Raw genomic sequence first — 18,949 nt, forward strand, 5'->3', positions numbered from 1 at the left:
ATGTTAGAATCTCCCAGTAAATACACCGTGCAGTATCTGTTCCTATACTATCATTATCTGAGCCACCCTAGCGCTGCCTCCCCCTCACCGCCGCCTTCCTGCCCGGCGCCGGGGCCGCGCTGCCGCCCCTCAGCGCCTCAGGGCGCCGCCCCGCCATGTGCCGCGGGGCGGGAGGAGCCTCGGCAGCCCCGGGAGCCTGGCATCGGGCGGGACCGAGCGGGATCGGGCGGGATCTAGCGGGATCGGGCCGAGCCTCCGCCGCCGGCCGCGCCTCCCCGCGGCATTGCCCGCCCGGCGGCCCGGGGCTTCGCCTGCCGGGACCCAGCTCCGCTCGTCGCCGCCGGGAGCAGCGCGGGGAGCGCCGGGCGGCACAAGCCAGGTTCTGCCGCTGGGGCCGGAGGGGCTTGGGGACGGGGCGGGTCGGAGGTGGCTCTGGGCACCGCTGCGGCGCCTCCTGGGGCTGCCCCGGGGCGCTGCAAGGCCGGGGCCCGAGGGTCGGGGGTCGGGGGTCGGGCCCGCATCGCCGCGCAACTTGGGAAGCGAGCGCTGCTGCTGGGGGGTGGCGCTTCTCCGAGCCGCTCCCCTGCTCTGCTCTGCTCCCCTACAGTCCGGGCCAGCACGTTTTAGACGGGGTTTAACTGCGATAGTCGACTTTCCTCATATATTTCTTTAAAAGTTCACAGCTATCTCAAACTTAGCCGAGGAAGCAAACCCGTAGGTAGGTCTCTCCCCTGTCCTCTGGCAATTTGCTCGGGGCTGGGTGTGCGCGGTGCCCAAGTGCCACTACCTGTGCAGGGGTCATACGCCCAGAAGCAAGGTGATGCTCGCTTATAAAACACGCGGGCACGGTGACAAGAATTTGTGGAGCTTGACGGTTGGATGGGGTTCAGCACTATGTTAGGTGTAAACCGAGCTGTTGAAGTTTGGCTGTTTTGCAGTTACGTGGTCAGCAGTTATCTGTGAAGTTGGTGTATGTATGGAATGACGAGTCTATCCGTGAAGAGCAGTCTTGCCGTTAGTCTCATGATTTCTGCTGACGCTGCTGAGCACCTTCGGAGTGGATGGAGCTACCCCTGAAATTCCTTCCTGTCAGTTTGGCATCAAACAGCCACAAGGCTGGAAACGGTGCTGTTTATATTCCTGGTGTGTTTGCAGGTGGATAAATTCGTACGGGGATCTTTCTGCAATTTAGAATTGGTTTCGCTATCCTGTTTGGTTCAGGGACTATTCCCTCAAATGTCATTGGGATTAACTGCGTGATTGGGTTAATGTTTCTGCTGTGCTGTGTGGTCTACAGAGCTCGTGTGGAAGGTGCTCTTCAGAGGGGTGAATCCCAGAAGCTGCAGACGGTACCAGAACAGTTAGCACTCTTTAGATTGTTGAAAGAAAAGAGAATGCAACAGTTGGGTGTGGGGCTTTTTAGATTAAGTTTACAGTGTACCCTTTTGGTATGGTGTTTTACGACTGTACTTGGAAGGGTAAGGGGGAAAATTTGGCCTGCAGCTTTTCATCCCATTCCTCACAGAAGTCTATACTGAAGAGCTTGAAACTACATTTTGCTTACATGTTACACAGTATTTCAGACTCTGTATTTTACTAATAAGTATTAGTAAAGTTTGGTAAATGTATGTTGCACCTCTTAGCTATGCAAGGTCAAATTGTTCCTGCAAATATGTAACTTCCTGGGTTATCAGGAGATAACTTGGCCTTTGAAGCGCTGTCGGGTACTGTCTGTTCTGAAAACAAAGAAAAGTTGCTCTTCACAAGCGTTTTTATGAGCCTCGGAGATTAAAATCTTTGGCACAAATCAGTTAACTGTACCCAGCAAAAAAATGACGGAGTTCATATCAGGTAAAAAGGTCAAGCAAACAGTCAAAGCCCCCTCAGCCGGATGGGACGGGGGGCTGTCACCACGCAGCTTTCAGGAGCGATGCATTTGGAAATGGCTGGCCAACACGGTGTGCCATCCTACAGAAACTGCTTGGCCAAAAAGGGCCGTGCAGCGGCTGTCGCTGTCGTTTGTTAATGCAATGAGCGCTCCCCGTAAAGAAAGGAGTCACTGAGACCAGACCGGTGAACTCGGTGCGCTGCATAAAAATATACTGCATAAATGAGCTCCTGTGTGATCTAGGACCGCTGGCATGCGCCGGTAACATGTAGACTGCGCATAGTCTGATCACAGCAGGGTTACTGTAACTAGGGTGATTATCAGAGCCCGTGTACCTATGTATCGATCTAACCTAATAGGGGGCTGCTGGAAAAACAAGCAGGAATGAACATCATGAACCCAGCTGAGTAATTTCTGGTTTGAGGCTTTGTAGGTAATTGAAACGATGGGGAGAAGTAGCCATGTAGGCTGCTGCCATGCAGGACACAAACCTTGCTGTGCTGTCCCTGAGAATACCTGAATGCTCGGAGCAGGGCTGGGGCTGTTCATCAGCTGCAGGCTCGGGGGAGCACCAGGACGGAGACCCCCACAGCACTGTGTCTGGCAAAGGGGGTTCCTCAGATTCCAGAGACTGAGCCTTCAGAGAAAGGGTATGCGATCAACTGTCTTGTTATTAAAATTTCTTTTCTCTCCAGAGCTTTATTTCTAAGTAACAGTGTTAGTTCATTAAAGAATATTGAGCGCATGGTTGTTAAAGAATATTGTAGGTCCTAAGGAGCACAGGAGCAGGTCTCAGCCAAAGCTTTATCCACTAAGACAGCCGAGCCGGCTCATCACTGTCAGGTTTGAGAGTTGGAACTATTCGGATTGTCAACACCACCTAATATCTGATAGGGTCATAATTGATATGCCAGTGCGTACTTTATTTGTGTATCATGAGGGAAGTCAGAGGTGTATTTAGCCAAGTAAGTGAAATGTGAAACAGGATAAATCTGCCCTATGAAGTTCTAGAACCAGAACTGACATATGAAAAAAAAAGAGATTGGATACTTAAATGGATGCTAAGCACTCCCAGAAATACAGTAGTTAAATATTGAGGTGTGTGTAAAGGTCAGGGTAGGAGCAGGCTTTGGAACAGAGCAAATGTTTGTGCCTTAGGGCATAAACAAACCTCTTACGATGGAAAAATGAAAATTTTCTCCAGTGGACGAAACACCTGTGGCCAGATTGTTTTCTTTTTTAAAAGTTTTTTTTTTTTTATAAAACCTCTTAATCTGATTATTTTCTGATACCATGAAATAATTTACCAAAGTAGCTACATATTTCGCCCCCCCGCTTTGTTGAATCGGAATATAGGTACGGATGTATTATGATGTTTGTGGCATTGTTTGCGAAAATAGGGTTTGGATTATTTTAAACATTTTTGTGCCTAATAGACTTTTCAGAATTCCATTATGGTCATCACTGAATCCCTTATTCAGTAGATGCTTAAAAACCACCTGGAATTACTAGAAACACTCAAATTTTCTGGTTCTAATGTGTATAACTTTTATGGTTTGAGTGAATTACCAGAAAAGCCGGGGAGATCTGGAATTCTCTAGATGGTTCATGGAGTTTCAGTTACTCAGTTCACTTTAATTGAACTGTATTATTCAAAATCAAATTTCTAATTTGCCTCTGGACTTTGCTGTGCACATGAAGACATGGCTCTGTACTTCACTTAGCTTTGATTTTTCATCTCTGTGGTCATTATTAGTCTAGCCATGGGGATGATAACAAAATTTAAATGATTTATACTTGGAGGGGGTATCATTTTGTAAACAAAGATGAATGTGTTTACTCTTGTCTTTATAGCTTAAAAGCTGGGGGGGTGGGTCAAAGAAAAATATGAGAGATGAGCTATAATTCAGTTCCTCCTGCTCTTGTGACTGCCTGGGAGCCTTCCTGCTTGTCCACTGCAAGGCAAAACACATCCGAAAATTGTTTGGAGGCTGGCTGGGTGGTTGTGGGTTTTGTACTGGGCATTTTATGCTAAGGCAGCTCCTCCATGTGTATTTAATCCTGTACCTCGTGAGGAATATGAGTTAGCAGATTGTAAACAAAGGCAAAGAGGGGGAAAAAAACCTCCTGCGGTCTAACACAATTTTAGCTAGAGTGCAGTTCAGGAAGAAATTTGAGGTCCATTGAAGAAACACACACGTACAGAAAACATGTTCTTTGTACTTGCGTATATTAAAGCTCCTGTTTTATTTTGGCACACAATATAATTTAAGGTAGCATTTCTACTACCTGAGCTCGTACAAGTACTAAAAAAGGTTGTCATATTCTTTCAAATTAGTGCTGAGCGTGGTGAGCCAGAGATGGCGAACCATCATATTTGTATTCTTCCATCCTATTTACAGCACAGACTAACAATTCCAGAAAGAAGTAACAGCTATCTTTGCCTTGTCGCTGAATGTGAGTGTTTTGTGAGATCCAATCAGTTGAGAAGTTCTTCCTCCAATCCTTATGTGCTCTGGATTGTGTTCTTCTATTGACGCAAAAACGCTGAAGACATCGTATATGTCATTTTTGTTTACAGGAGTATTTGCTGTGTCATACTTAATTTCTTGTTTATATCTCATCCCCTGGTTATTGGATTAGGTAAGCTATTGAGTTTCAGGAAGGGAAATTTGTGTAGTTATAGATGTTCACTGCTTGTCCAAAGAATAAGCGGGAAGCAGTCGTTTTGAGACTGGCTCCTTAGGGAGTATCAATGCAAGAAAACCACTGAAACACTGACGTACCGTAATTAGGTGTCCCTTCGACCAGCTCATGCCGTGATGTGTACATCAGGCAATAATTGTTTTCTTATGTCTCAGTATCTGTGGACAAAGGAGACTTCTCCTAAAACGCCGCTGCTCCAGGACACCTGAGGGCAGAGAAAACGGCTTAAACTGCTTAGCCATGAACTGCAGGGGCTTCAGCACAGAGACTCGTTCCTCTTCTGCTCCCTCTACGTCACCCGTTCCCTGATCACCGCCTCACTCTGCCCAAGGCTTTCTCAATAGGTCTTACCTCAGTGGTTCCCAAATCCTTTGGATTAAACCACTGCCAGACCTTAAAACTGGTGCATACGGCTATCACATCCTTAATTGCAATCCCAATGGATTTCAGGGCATGCTATGGCTCCTTGAACCAGGTGTGGGACATCTGCCTTGGCCTCACGGGCTGCAGCTACAGCCACACCCAGCAGCGCTTTCTTTAGTGCACTTCTGCACTTTGCACCCAGCAGTGCCTTCTGTGGTGCACTTTTTCTTTCCCTGACGGATAGGAAGAGGCACGGGTATGCTGGAAAAGCCTCGAGTAAGTGACAGCTCTGTGTGAAACAGCGAAGTGGGAGGTCGAGGATGAGCAGAGGTACAGGTCTGGAGTTCCTGTCAATTCGTCAAGGCAGATATCCATGCTTGCCCATGTCAGTCCCATATGAACCATGCTCATTTCAGTTTAGAAACATGGTAGTATTTTCTCAGATTTGTAAACTATCGGACTGACAATTACAAAAGCAATCCCTTTGCTTTTGTTTATTGTTTTTTTAACACTCAATAACCTTGATACCTAAGTATTCCTCAGTGAGTAACTCCAAACTATTAAATTCCCGTGCAAGCAGGACTTGGGATGTTGTCTCTGAATCTGCACGTTGCCAAAGGAAACACTAAAAAGCAAGGGCAAAAGTACCAAAGTCATTCTGCACAACTTCTTTGCTTAATCTGGAATCCAACAGGTTAGTTTCCCAAGAGCTGCAGATCTCTTTAAAAATAGTGCATTCAGTTTGGTGTAACATACCATACTGTACATGTTTTTAGTTGTCTTTTTACTTCATTGGAGACCTGCAAGAAAAATTTGGAAACCACGGCATCATTTCTTCTCAGTTTCTGCATTTCTAAACTACTTACCTTTATAGTCATAATATTGATTTTTTTTCCCACCTTAAATATCTCTGTTTCTGATGCCTGCTGAGATCAGTGTGGCATTCAGTCTCATCGTGCACATTTCTGGACTTGTTCTCATGTGACTGGGTATAATTGGGGTATGGAGCCAAACTGCATGATGACTGCGGGGTCTGTTTGGGAACAGTGTTCTGGCGTGGCGTTCTGAACCAGGGTGACAATTTCTGCACTGGAATACTGGCAGTGTAATCTACATTTATATGTTGTTTGCAGAATCCAGGATGAATGGTTGCAGTCAACGATGCAAATCTGTGATGCAATCAGGTGCTACTGAACAAGAGAACAGATAGAAATGGTATCTGATTTGTGGTTATAACCTACAGCCTGGCAGTGTCAATGTGGTGGTGTGGGGGCACTGGTTAATTTCAGTAACTGTCTTATCAGTAATTGGTGTATGTGCTAGCTGTACTTTTAAATTGTCTCAACTTTGCCTCTTCCAGGGAAAACAAAATGAAGGAATTAATGTCGAACAGTACAACCAGTATATCTCAAGCCAGGAAAGCCGTGGAGCAATTGAAAATGGAAGCATACATGGACAGAATGAAGGTAAACTTTGACTTTTTGTCGATATTTTGAATGCACTCACTGCTTTGTGGTACAGCCTACCTTTAATAATCCCAAAAGACTGGATCAGCTGAAATCAAAATTCTGTGTTGAGTTATAAGGCAGTATCAGCTCATAAACTCATTAATTAAAACAACTATTTATAACTCAGAAATATTAGTGCAATTGACATGAGTAGTCAGTCTTGCTTATATGAAAATGTAAATTTCAGTTGCTACATTTTGTTTCAGTTCTTAGCAGTGTTTTGCTAGACCATTGAATTTGCATAGCTATGGTTTCTGTCTTGTAGAGTATCCTGACAAGTTCGTTACATTATAGATGTATACTCACAAGGACAGGTATTTGTTTCCTTTCGTGTGGCTCTGCCTTTCCAGTGTAGCCCTCCGGGTTAGTTTTGAGTTGAGTTGGTCCCCTGATTTAGGCCACATCACAGCTGCGTGAACAGAACTGACAAGAAGGAAAGGGTGTGAATGAGTGGCAGAGGAAAGGGTTGGAAAAATGTGGGCCACTTTATTGTAATTTAAAATTGTTGATACTCAGTAGATCGTCTTAAACTTGCTTTTATATAATCAAATTATAACTTTCACATACCGAATCATTAGCTCGGTTCTGCAGATAGCTTCATTTGTTAGATGTATAATGATGTTCTTAAGTACATATGTAAGAAAGACACAGGATATTTTTGCAGTGAGTTTAATTAAAAAGAACACAGTTATTGGCATATGTAGTAGACCTAAAAACCAGATAACTTCAAAGTGGAATTGTTTTACATTTCAGTTTGGGACCACAAAAGGCACCAAAGAAAATCTAATGTGTTTCAGTATTCCAAAATATATTCTACAATAATGTATAACTAACATATAACTAATGTATATAGGACACTAACACAAACTAGATATGATTTGCAGATGTTTGGTCTTGATTTCTGGTATGTCTTTGAACAAGCGTATGAGGTATTGTGAAAAGAGCTTGGTTGGTTTCCTTATTTCCTCAAGATCTGCTTTGTCCTCTAATCTTTGAAATAGTCAAGTGTGTGCTTCAGTATAGGTGAATTTTGGCAAGAGACTTCAAATGGTTTCATCAGGAGATTTGAGTTCTCAGATCATAACTGTAAAGGTAGAGAAAGGAACCAATTTCCTTTTTTTTTTCCCTGCTGTTGCAACGTTGTTTTGCAACGGCTTAAACTAGTAGACATTTAACAAAAGATCAGTCGTTTCCAAATAACTTAATTAGACACTGTTTTGCAAGTTGCTGTAACCAAGTGGTTATTCCCCAAGTAGACAAGACCACGTTGTTAACATGAAAAAGGAAATTTTCCAGGTGCCTGCATTATTTACCAGGGAAATTAGAAGTTCCAGCTCATTTTTCTACTACAGAGGCACTTTGTAGTTTCTGTAACCAGCAACAGTTGGGTCTGCTCAATTAAAATTTTGTAGTTAGAAGTACATTTATAGTTGCCCATTCCCCGCTGTGTGCTCGATTTTTTCAACTGATTTAAAAATCCTGTAGCCACTCAGAGCAGCAAGCAATGCAATGTTTTGAGGTTCCACAAAGACAAGTCACTGCTGAGGTGTGAAAGAAACAGGAGAACTTATACGGGGAGGATGAAGTTATTGGTGTACAGTTTGGTGGCTGGAAGGAGTATTACCATGGTGGGTTTTTGTAGACCTTGAGAATGAGAATCCCCAAAGGATCGTAAATTGAAGCTGTCTTCCTTCCCTGCAGAAGGAATGGCTGGAATTATAATGAAGTAAGTAGAAGGCAGGAGGTGCGGATTCCAAGCTAGAAAACATGAAATGAAATCAGATGAAAAATGGCCTCATGACTGGTGGAATAATGCGTCTACCAAAGATACTAGCAGTGAAGTTGAGAAAGCAAAGATAATACTGGTGCTTTATCACAGTTGTCCCAAGAATAAAGCACTACTTAATCTTCCCTTCACAAGCAGAAAAGCGAGGAGGAGTGCTCTGACACTAAGCATCGTGGTGTATCAGCTATTATTCCATTTTCTTTTTTCTTTAAGAAGATAGAAAATATCCCCAACTGTTTCTGAATGGTGTTGGGAGATAAGTGGTGGGGTTGGCAATAAATGGGTGTGAATCTTTGTTTTAGATGTAAAGGATAAGCAGAGTGGGTGTCATAGCAAAGATGGTAATTAGTCACAATCTATGACAAGACAGACATAGTAATTGCAGCATTTTGCCCTGTCATTGAAGCTTGTAATTATTAGCGCAGCTAACGGGATTGTGTTCTAACTTTGGCTGTTTTTATCACCTCTGTTATTCTGAAATGTAATGGTAAAATTCCACTGTCCTCCTGAGACTAATTCTTCAAAGCATCAGGGTTGGGCATTTGTTGTTCTTTTATTTCTTCCTTTCAGTAGTTTGACAACCTGATGTATTTGTCATTGCAGAATAAAAATAATTGTATAAAATGTGAGATCAGTGTAATACAGGATACAGATATACTCTACCCCCTCTATCTATACATTTTAAAATATTTTTTAAAATGAAATGCTAACTTGCTGTTAGAACTCATCAATCAAACTGGAGTCTGATTTTTTTTAGCCACTTCTGCAGTATGTATAAATTGCTTTAAATCTGCAGACCAAGCTGTATTGCGTAGGTGAGCTGAAATGATAAATGTGTGTTAGTTTCCTTTGGATATTCAAATCAGATGCTTTTACTTTAAGTCTTGGCAAAAGCTGTTCTGGAACTGCCCAGCAACATTCGGCTCCAAGTAAGCCTAAAGGTGAATAGAAGCTGTGATGGACTGGCCTTCATTTAACTCCCTCCATGATAGAAATAGGGCAGGAAGCATATTATTTCCTATGGTAACAAACCACAGCATTGGCCATTAGGCAACCTGTGTGTGCTGACATATGCTAAAAAAGCTATCTGTCTCTGCTGCAGCTGTAATGCAATGCGTAATGCAGAGGTCTTCTGCCACTGTTGTTCTGAATAATAATACTGAGCAGGAAACACACTGGAGGCAACGTTATATTTGGCGTCTTTTTGGCCACGGTTCCAAATTTGATTCCTGTGGCTGGGAGCAACATTGGCAATGTTTTCGTTGCTGCTGCAGTGTGATCATCTAACTTAACTCTCCACAGTAAGTGGTCATTTTTTCCACTGCATGAGCATGAGCTATGCCAGTTTAAGTGAAGAAATGCCATAATTCAGTTTCACAATTGCTGGAATCCCAATGGGAGGATTTCTCCTCCCCAACCCTTTTTTTAAAGGATGAAAGTGCATGGCCTAGTACAGGCTGGGAGGTTTAGTTTGTGACAACGCGCTGAAATGTGATCATGTTCCTCAGTTTCTTGTTGCAGGTTTGCTTTCCACTAAATTGTAGTATGGCTTGTCTGAAAGCAAACTAATTTGTGAATTAAACACCCTGATGTTGAAGAAGGTGCTTGCTCTGCTTCATAATGTTTTGCATTCCTACCTGTTCAGTAGAGTATAAGTTAAATATAAAAAATGGTTGCATTTTTGCTTGTGAAAATCCCTTTCATTGCTGTGTGATGTCAAAGCACGGTGATATGTAGAGAAACAATGAAATTGCTGGACTTACCCCTTCTAGGATTGACAGTTGAAATTGTGCTTCTCTTTCACTGAACAAAAAGAATATTCCTGGGCTGACGCTGCATATCCATAGGTGAAACAAGCATGATAGTTATGGGAAGGTCACTCTGCTGAAGTCCAGCATTGGTTCTCTGCTCGTGTAGGATCAGCCTGTTTAGAATGATTGTTGGTTTCATGAATAAAATAAAATAACTTATTCAGTACCTTAATAATTGAAGATGAATGTGCTGAGCGTCTTTAATAAACCTATTCTCAGGGACCCAGAGAATTAGAGTAGGTCTCCATTAGATTTTGTGGCAGTAAAGTTTATGATGATGTAACACGGTAAATGTCATTGAGTTTTTTGTGGCTCTGAATTTAACTTGCTCTGTTTGAGTGAAAGAGAGTTCAGGACCAAAGAAGTCAATTAAAGCGTAGAACTACTTTAACTTGAGAGATGCAGCTGAGCTTGAAAGACAATAGAAAAGTGAAAATGCATATGTTAAATAATTATGAATATTCTGGTGAATGTCATTACCTGAAAGTACACATTCCTCCTGCAGTTACTGGAAACACGCTAACCTCTCCTTCAAGGGATGCATTCTATGCTAGGTTATGTTTTCCTGAGGCCAGCGTAGGCCATTAGCAAAGAAAAGCATCTTTGCTGTCTTCTGATCTTTTGGGGCTTGATACTAATTTCATAGTAAGTCACATTGTGCCTCTCTCTGGAGAATCTGCTTTTTAAGAATTCACAAGTAAATTTAAATGGAAATTGGGAATATGATAGCATGCCCAAGCTTTCAGTTTGGCCATTATAATTCTATCTCTGACTCTAGACATGCCCTTAATCTCAGTCCTTTGTCATTGCTTAGCAAATAGCTAATTGAAGAATGTCTGAAAATAATTAAAACTTTGTCATTGTATTTGAAGTCTGTCTCTACTGCTTTTGCTTGTCCCGCTTCTCTTTTCAGAAGCACTGGCCCTTCTGGATAACTTTGCCAGCTGATTTGCTCGGTTTTGTTCTCAGTCTTCAGCTTTGTATTGGCCCAGCGATCTATTGTTCATCGGTAGTGTTTCTGCCCACCCTTTTGTCTCACGAGCTAATTCAAGAGCCAACAAATTCTAAGTAACATAAACAGCCCTGCTTCCTCAGCTAGGAGATACTGGGATGCCAACCGTAAGAACTTACAGGGTTTAAGCATCCTACAAAGGCCTGTTTTAGTGGATTTTAAAGATAGAAAGTCACTTATTTCCTTTGGGAAGCTAATTTAAATTTGTGTGAATCGTGATCCAACACCCATTGACTTCATAGGTCTAATCTGAAGCCTACTATGGGCTGGACTTCTACCAAAGCAGGCAGGGTATGGGGAAGCTAAAGCTAACAGTGGTGACACACCTGTCAGAAGAATACCAGAAATCAGATTTATTTTTCCTTTTTACTGTAGTTGTGCAAACATGCTCACGTCAGTGTTTGACTGATGAGAATCTCTCCTGGTGCTCAGAGAAAAGACTTCTTTGTGAAGGCTATCTCCTTTTTTCAACTGTATTATAATATTGGAAACACAATAATTAAACAAAGCAAAGAGATACAGAGAGTTGTAAATATCTTGCTAACAAAACAGAAATGAACAAAAATAATTCATGTATATATCCTAAGTCCTTGAAAAAAAATCACAGTGGCCTAATATCACCAATATTCTTAAGGCACAAAGTTGCAAAGGTTTCAAGATTTCATCTAGAGCTGAAATATTTTCATTTTTCATTTCTTGCAAAATATCTTGAATGTCAACACACTGTTACATTTCTATAGGACTTTTCAGTAAGCATAAGCCAGAATTCAGAATTTGGAGACCTTAGAATTATTTATTTTAGAAGCCTGCAAGTATTAATGTAAAGAGCAAGTTTAATGTGATAACTAAAGCTCTACTTACAACAACTTACTAAAGAGAAGATATTTGACTTCACTGAAGAGGACAATTTTAGCTTAAATGGGAGCTATGAGAAATGATTACCACGTCTTGCTCCTGATTTATTTTTATTTTTTTTTAATTCCACGGTCATGTGCCTAAAGACCTTTTTTTTTCTCCACATCTAGAGGAGGAAAGGGTAGAAGGAGTCTGTGGGGAACCATCCAACTTTGCTGCTTTAATGCCTGGGAATAAGAGCTGAGGCAGAAGGCCTCTACAAAGACGTGCTTCAAGGAGAATTGATATTGCTTATGAACTATTAGTAGATAGATGTTTCACTGAGTATATGCTCCTGACCTTGCTTCTGATGGGAGGAACAGCAGAATATGAGTCATATAAATCAATACCATCCCTTGTCGCTATGTTAGGTAAAATGTGTATAAGGATTACAAGGCATACATCTTAGCAGCACAAATTCAGAGCTGTGGTTACTAGTAATGTAAAGAAGAATAAACTAGTTTGCTATTTTACGAGTTTCCAGTATTGTATGTTATATGAAGAATATTTATGCAATGCCACTTGGTTCAGATTTAAGTGTTATAATTGTTCTTTCTTCTCTACTAGGTATCCAAGGCTGCAGCAGATTTATTGGCATACTGTGATGCTCATATTGGAGAAGATCCCCTTATTATTCCAGTACCTGCATCTGAAAATCCCTTCAGGGAGAAGAAACTCTTTTGTACTATCCTTTGAGTCAGTTTCCAATTAAAAATATCTTATGTTAAAATTTGGTATCGGTGGTGCATGCTATTGGTTTTAGCATATTTTCCTCAGATATCAATACTTAGTGTAGAGTTACAATATTTTTAGAAGGTAGTGCATTTTCTGGTATAAATAAGTAAAAGAATCCTAAAAAAAAAATCAAGGTAATCCTTATCTTTCAGACCAATGCACAAGTTTAATTTCAGTTTTCATAAAGATTATTTGGGTCTTAATGAAAGTATTGAGTACAGTATCATATTGTAGATATCTTTGCCAGTCATAGATTTTTCTGAGACCTAAATGAGTCATACCGACTCTGAAGCTATTTTTAACATTCTTATTTTCTTTGGAAGGTGAATTAATTCATTTGCCTTTACAAATTTGTATCTAAAAAGAGTAGTGTGACCTTTCCGCAAGTAGCATTGTTTAGGAAGAAATGCTGGTGATTTACAATGTTTGGAATGATCAGTCTTATACAGTAAGTGATGTTTATAAATATGTTTCGTGAAGACTGTAATAAACTTGACTACAAAAACAACCTTAGCAGCACTGTCAGTACAAGCAAAGTGAAAATACACATTTACATACGAGTTCTCCATCAATAAAACTGGAAAAACGTGGCTGCTTGCATCTTATTTTGAATGATAGTGATTTCAATTATTTTAGAAAGGAAATGGAACCGTAATATATCAGCTGTTCCTGAGAGGCTTAGTGAAGGGTGTAAGTTCTGCCCTGATCAGTACAGGAAGGGGGGATTACAGTTCCTAAGCAGCACTCTACATGCCTTCACTCATGAGAGCAAGACTTTATGGGGATGGAGAGCAATGGTAAAAGAAGGTTGTTCTAGAATACGCATCAAGAACAGTGCTGTCAACAGCCACTGAGTTTGTTTGTTCTGCAGCCACAGACTTGTCATGAGAGAAGTTATCAGCAAGTAATTTGGAGGGTTTGGGGAGGTTTTTTCTTCCGGCTTTGTCTAAAGTGATGCATTGGGTTTACGTGGCAAGGTTTTGGTAGCAGGGGGCTGCAGGGGTGGCCTCTGTGAGCAGAGCCCAGCAGCTGCCCCATGTCAGATCAGAGCCAGCTCCAGCCAGCTCCAGAAGGGACCCACCGCTGGCCAGAGCCCAGCCATGAGCGATGCTGGGTGGGCCTCTGGGAGAGCAGGTTTAAGAAAGGGAAAAAACTGCTGTGCAACAGCAGCTGGGAGAGAGGAGTGAGAAACAGCTCTGCGGACACCAAGGTCAGTGAAGAAGGAAGGCAGGAGGAGCTCCAGGTGCTGGAGCAGAAGCGATAGGTAATAATCTCCCTACCTTGAGTCTGTTTTGCTCGTGATGATAATTGGTAAGTGATCTCCCTGTCATTATCTCAACTCTCGAGCCCTTTCCACTGTATTTTCTCCCTTTTCTTCTTTGAGGAGGGGGACGAAGAGAGTGGTTGTGGTGGAGTTCAGCTTCCCAGCAGGGTAAAACCACAAGTGTAGCTACAGGAAAAGAATGAGATACGGAGTATGAATGATCAGTATTTATTAAGTACAATTAATATCAATCAGGGCATCTGATGGAAACTACTGTTACATTATTTACTTCTTATTTATTTATTTAATTCTCTTCAAAAATGAATTGAAAGCTTCTCTCTGGTCTGATATATTTGGAGAGGTCCCTCAGTTCTCTACTTTATATGTATGGTATGTCAATACAATGGAAATTTCACTCTGTGAAAACACGTGTGTGAAGTCAGCCTCAAAAGTTAAGTGGGAGGAGAATTTTGTCAGAAATTTCCATTACTCTGAATGAACTGAGGCTCTGAACAGCCATCCGTAACGTAGCACACCTCGTGTGCAGAAACTTGGATGCCTTGAGTGCCTTAAGTACCTGCAAGGCAAAAACTAGCTGAGGAATTGAGGGTCTTGGGATACTTCAATGCCGAATTTAGATGCTAAAAATGGCAGTTTGTTAAATGAAGCTTTTTGTAATTAGCTCAAAGTGCATATTCTTACCCTTGAACGTGTTTTTAACAGTTTCGATCAGTGTTCATTTTGTACTGTTATGTGCAGCAGAAATACAAGATGGCTTCATTGGACACGTTTAGTTTTCTTTGCCAACCAACTCAGATAACATGACCTGGCCGCCTGCATCCAGCTACCCCTCTGGCCACGCAAGACAGATGGATTTGGACTGGGGCTCTGCTGCAGGCTAGCTCATTTACCAGCTCTGCTAACACAAAATCTGCATGTTAATTTATATAACGTAATATTATTGTAAAAAAACAACATTTTTATCACATTAGAGTAATATTGTGAAAGAATATATTCCTTGTAACTGAGTTTCATGATTCCTTTCATGTAAAGGTTTCTTTTTTAATTTGCCAACTGAAGATATCAGTAGTGTAATAGGCACAGAGATGCTTCAACGCATATTCTGAAAACAAACATTCAAATGTCATGACTAGGTCTTGTTTTATTTAGGTTGTATCCGGATTCCCATTTAAAACTTCTCAGTTTAAGATTCCTATTCCTAACTTGTAACAACAATATTTCCCGACACATGGCGTGCTTGGCTTTATCTTGGAGGGTAGAGAAATAGGCTTTAGCTGACGGAGTAGCTATTTCCTTGACAGTGAAATAAAAATGGCTTTCTGAAAACATTTGTTAAAATGGAGTAACAAAATGCTTAATAAGGTTCTTTAGGGAATCCTTCCTACACGGTAAATGATTTGGTAACTGCGCTGATCACCATGGCAACATTTTCATTTGTCCTTCCGCATGTATGGTTTTAACTGGAACAGCAAGGGAGGGGAATATAGGGCACGCAGCGTTATTCTCAGAGGCTTTGTAAGAACTTGCATTTGTGGCTCATCATTAACATTCCCATCGAAAATAATAAAATTGCCACAGCTTATTACAGTGCTGCAAATAGCGTGCTTTCTGTTTCCAATTAGCGTCTGAGGTCTTGAGATTGAAACATTTCACACTAGCTTTGAGCATCACTCATTTTAAGAGCTGTATTTGCAAAAATCCAGCGTTACTCAGACGAGGTGACTGTGATGGGTTTGGACTTCAGGCTTTTCGCCAAAACTTTTCTTGAAATAGTTGTGACCATATTGAACCTTTTATATTTTAAGAAGTTAAATTGTATAAGCATAACACTGTGTTGGAAAACAGGACAGCTTTCTCCAGTGGCATTGTGCCTTATTTACTAGTTCCTCGTATGAATATATTCTATTGGTAAATTGCTAATTTGAATGAAAAGAAAAAGAAAAAGAAGAGAAGAGAAGAGAAGAGAAGAGAAAAAAGAAAAAAAAAGAAAAGAAAGAAAAGAAAAGAGAAAAGAAAAAAAAGAAAAAAAAAGAAGAGAAGAGAAAGGAGAAAGGAAAGGAAAGGAAAGGAAAGGAAAGGAAAGGAAAGGAAAGGAAAGGAAAGGAAAGGAAAGGAAAGGAAAGGAAAGGAAAGGAAAGGAAAGGAAAAGGAAAGGAAAGGAAAGGAAAGGAAAGGAAAGGAAAGGAAAGGAAAGGAAAGGAAAGGAAAGGAAAGGAAAGGAAAGGAAAGGAAAGGAAAGGAAAGGAAAGGAAAGGAAAGGAAAGGAAAGGAAAGGAAAAGAGAAAAGAAAAAAAAAAGAAAAGGGACTTGGAAGATCAGCAGTTCAAAATAATGTTACCATCTTTGGATCACACAGGAATATACGTTTTTATTTTAGAACACCATCAAAATATTGACTCTCTAAAGAAAAGGGCATCATTTTTTTATGTCAACTTGATCCACAAATCAACGTTTTAAAGAATGTCTTTTCCTCTAACCCTTCCAAACCATAAAATATCTTTGTCATTATTATATTTTTGCTGCTTTGACATTTGAGATGGTTTACATAATCTGCTATTGATATTTGAGTTTCATGCTCAAAAATTTTACCTCAAACTCTACACAGAAATATCTAAAAGTTCTTGAACGTTTTTCTAAAAATAAATTCATATTATTTCATGAAGTACAACGTTTTTTCAAAAAAAGAAAAAAAAAGTCCACTAAAACATGGCTTTGTCCAACAGTAAGGTAGGAGGCAGAAGTAATATGGGCAGAAGTAATGAGTTTTTATTTTCATCAGACTCTCTGATTTGATTTCCAGCAACTTGAGTGAGAACAAGACCAGGCCTGTTACTCTCCTAGTTTTGTACTCATCTCTCTCTGAGTTTTATTTCATATGCCATTAGATTTGTCATTCTGTATTTCAGGCCCAGAAAACAATGCATGCTCGCTGTTAACGGTGAGAGTTGTTGCTGTCATCTCGTGGAATGAGAAACTTGGAACACAAGTCAGATTCAAGAACTTCTTGGCGTTTTGTTAGCAAGCCTTTCTTCATTTTATCTGCATGTTTGCGACTGATGAAATAGGACTTCACAAGGGAGGATTAATGGTAAATTATAATGTATCAATACCATCTGCAGGCTGGCTGTTTTGCATTCCTTAGATTAACCTTCTTGGTTTATACTGAATTTAAAATGTCATCTTTTCAATACTGAAATTATTTCCTTCTCTATTATATATCAAATTCCTCTTCTTTGCTCCCTATACCACGTACTAAATTAGTAGCAGGCTGCTTGGCTACTGCTAACAGGTAGGATTTCTGAGCTAGGCTCTACAAAAATACGAAGGAAGAAGAACAAATGAAGGTAAATTTAAATTAAGCTATTCTAGCTCACAATACAGATTAAAATAAATACAGACTTTGCTGTCACTGACACCAAGGTAAATGCAGGAGGTATTACCAACTGGTTAACTCATTCAGAGGGGCATCATAACAAAGAATGTGTCAGGGACTAATGGTACAATGGCATTTTGTTGCAGCAACTTACAATATGATTAACCCTAGCAGAAGGAAAGGACACTTTAGGAACAATGGTCTGTAAAGGTGCATATAAAAGTCTGGAACATTAATGCAGCAATTCTTTATCCAGTTGATTTTCTTGTGTCAAAGGAGTAAGAAAAGATGCACTTTGGGAGGACAACATATAATTTTTCCTATCTCTTTGTTGAATAGAGATAAAAATCTGTATACTTATTATCCTAGAAAATGCTGTGGTTATCTCTCACCTTTGGGGGTCGCGTCAGAATCTGGATATGCTTCTTCATGAAGACTAGAGAAAAGCTGGGTGAAGGGCTGGTTCCTAAGAAATGAAGGTTTCTTGTTTTGAAAAGTAATAATAATTAGTTTAAGTCATTACATTGAGTATATAAATGTATATAAATGTTATATGAAATGTTAAAGGCATCTGCATATTTAATCTTTAGAGAAAATTATATTTAAAATAAATATTGTGCATCTAATTTAATTCAACTTTATAGTATGATTATATTAAGCACATCCAAAAATACCAGAACTGGTATGGGAAGAAATTTTATGTCTGTTAGAGGAAGTTGTGTGTATGCGCTTGTCAAGTGCATTTTTACCATTCACATTTGTGAGCAGCTTTACCCTAAAATAGGCTGTTTTCTTTCCCAGACTCCTTTTATGAAGCAGAAATTGCACAGGATCGTCTATTACTGCCACCTACTGATAAAGTGATAAACAGTCGGCTGAAATGGAAACAAATACCAAGCCTCAGCTTGAATGACCTTAAAAGTGGATTTTAAATTAATACATGTACTGTCAGAAACAGAAAGCAGGCCCTTCAGTTTTCATGGTCTGCATTCAGTAAGGTATCACCTGTGCCCATATTACTTCTGAGATGTGGTTCAACCTCACAGTTCAGTTCCAGACTCCTCAGTTTAGGAAAAGATGGAAGTCATATAAACCATTTGGTTAAATAGGTCATAAAATAAACAATTAAAAACTTGTGGCAATCTTTGGGTGTACCAGTAGGAGTTGCTGTGTACTCCCTTCTTGTATTTATTTTTCCGATCTGAAATGTTACCCAGGTGTCTTTTCCTGAGTGTGGCCAGTTGTGCCACCACTTATATCTTTGTCACTTTTCTCCCTACATGACTGCAAACTGCAGTAAGTCCTGGCTCTAGGACTGAAGTGGAGCCCCAGTACTGTGAGCTACTAATAATCTATCCTGCTTTCCTTCTTCTTTGCAGAACTGTGACTGATTGCTCTATTATTCATTCATGTTTAATCTTTGCTCCTGAGTACTGCTTTTGTTGTTGTTGTTGGCTTGTTTTAATTTATTTATTCATTTAAGGGTGGGTTTTTTTTTTCCGAGTTATTGGAGTCTAGGCCAAATACTCTCTCATATGCCACAGAGTAAGTATACAGACAGGAGAGAACTTAGGCCACTGCTTACACT

General features: G+C 40.4%; 1 protein-coding gene and 2 long non-coding RNA genes across 5 annotated transcripts; 2 read left to right on the top strand and 1 right to left on the bottom strand.

The window, feature by feature from the left end:
- The first annotated feature begins 156 nt into the window (after positions 1 to 156).
- GNG4 (G protein subunit gamma 4) lies at positions 157 to 13,293 on the top strand. Of its 3 annotated transcripts, XM_048047910.2 has the most exons (4): positions 254 to 379; positions 6,091 to 6,172; positions 6,318 to 6,423; positions 12,536 to 13,293. In XM_048047910.2, exons 3-4 carry the CDS (start codon positions 6,328 to 6,330, stop codon positions 12,662 to 12,664), a joined length of 225 nt encoding a protein of 74 aa, XP_047903867.1. In that variant the 5' UTR covers positions 254 to 379; positions 6,091 to 6,172; positions 6,318 to 6,327; the 3' UTR covers positions 12,665 to 13,293. The 3 variants fall into 3 exon arrangements, with proteins under 3 accessions (XP_047903866.2, XP_047903867.1, XP_013056391.1); XM_048047909.2 differs by lacking the exon at positions 6,091 to 6,172 and having other exon boundaries at positions 157 to 379; XM_013200937.3 differs by lacking the exons at positions 254 to 379; positions 6,091 to 6,172 and adding an exon at positions 511 to 718.
- Positions 6,683 to 14,192, bottom strand: LOC136790396 (uncharacterized). Its single transcript, XR_010830280.1, has 3 exons — positions 13,984 to 14,192; positions 10,015 to 10,175; positions 6,683 to 6,888 (listed from the first exon to the last, which is right to left on the bottom strand). It is a non-coding gene; the product is annotated as an uncharacterized lncRNA (long non-coding RNA).
- Positions 14,193 to 16,152: 1,960 nt separating this feature from the next.
- Positions 16,153 to 18,503, top strand: LOC125180029 (uncharacterized). The gene is made up of 2 exons (XR_007158242.2): positions 16,153 to 17,076; positions 18,163 to 18,503. It is a non-coding gene; the product is annotated as an uncharacterized lncRNA (long non-coding RNA).
- Positions 18,504 to 18,949: the final 446 nt, after the last annotated feature.

The sequence above is a fragment of the Anser cygnoides genome, chromosome 3 (assembly GCF_040182565.1).
Source record: "Anser cygnoides isolate HZ-2024a breed goose chromosome 3, Taihu_goose_T2T_genome, whole genome shotgun sequence".
Classification (NCBI taxonomy): Eukaryota; Metazoa; Chordata; class Aves; order Anseriformes; family Anatidae; genus Anser; species Anser cygnoides.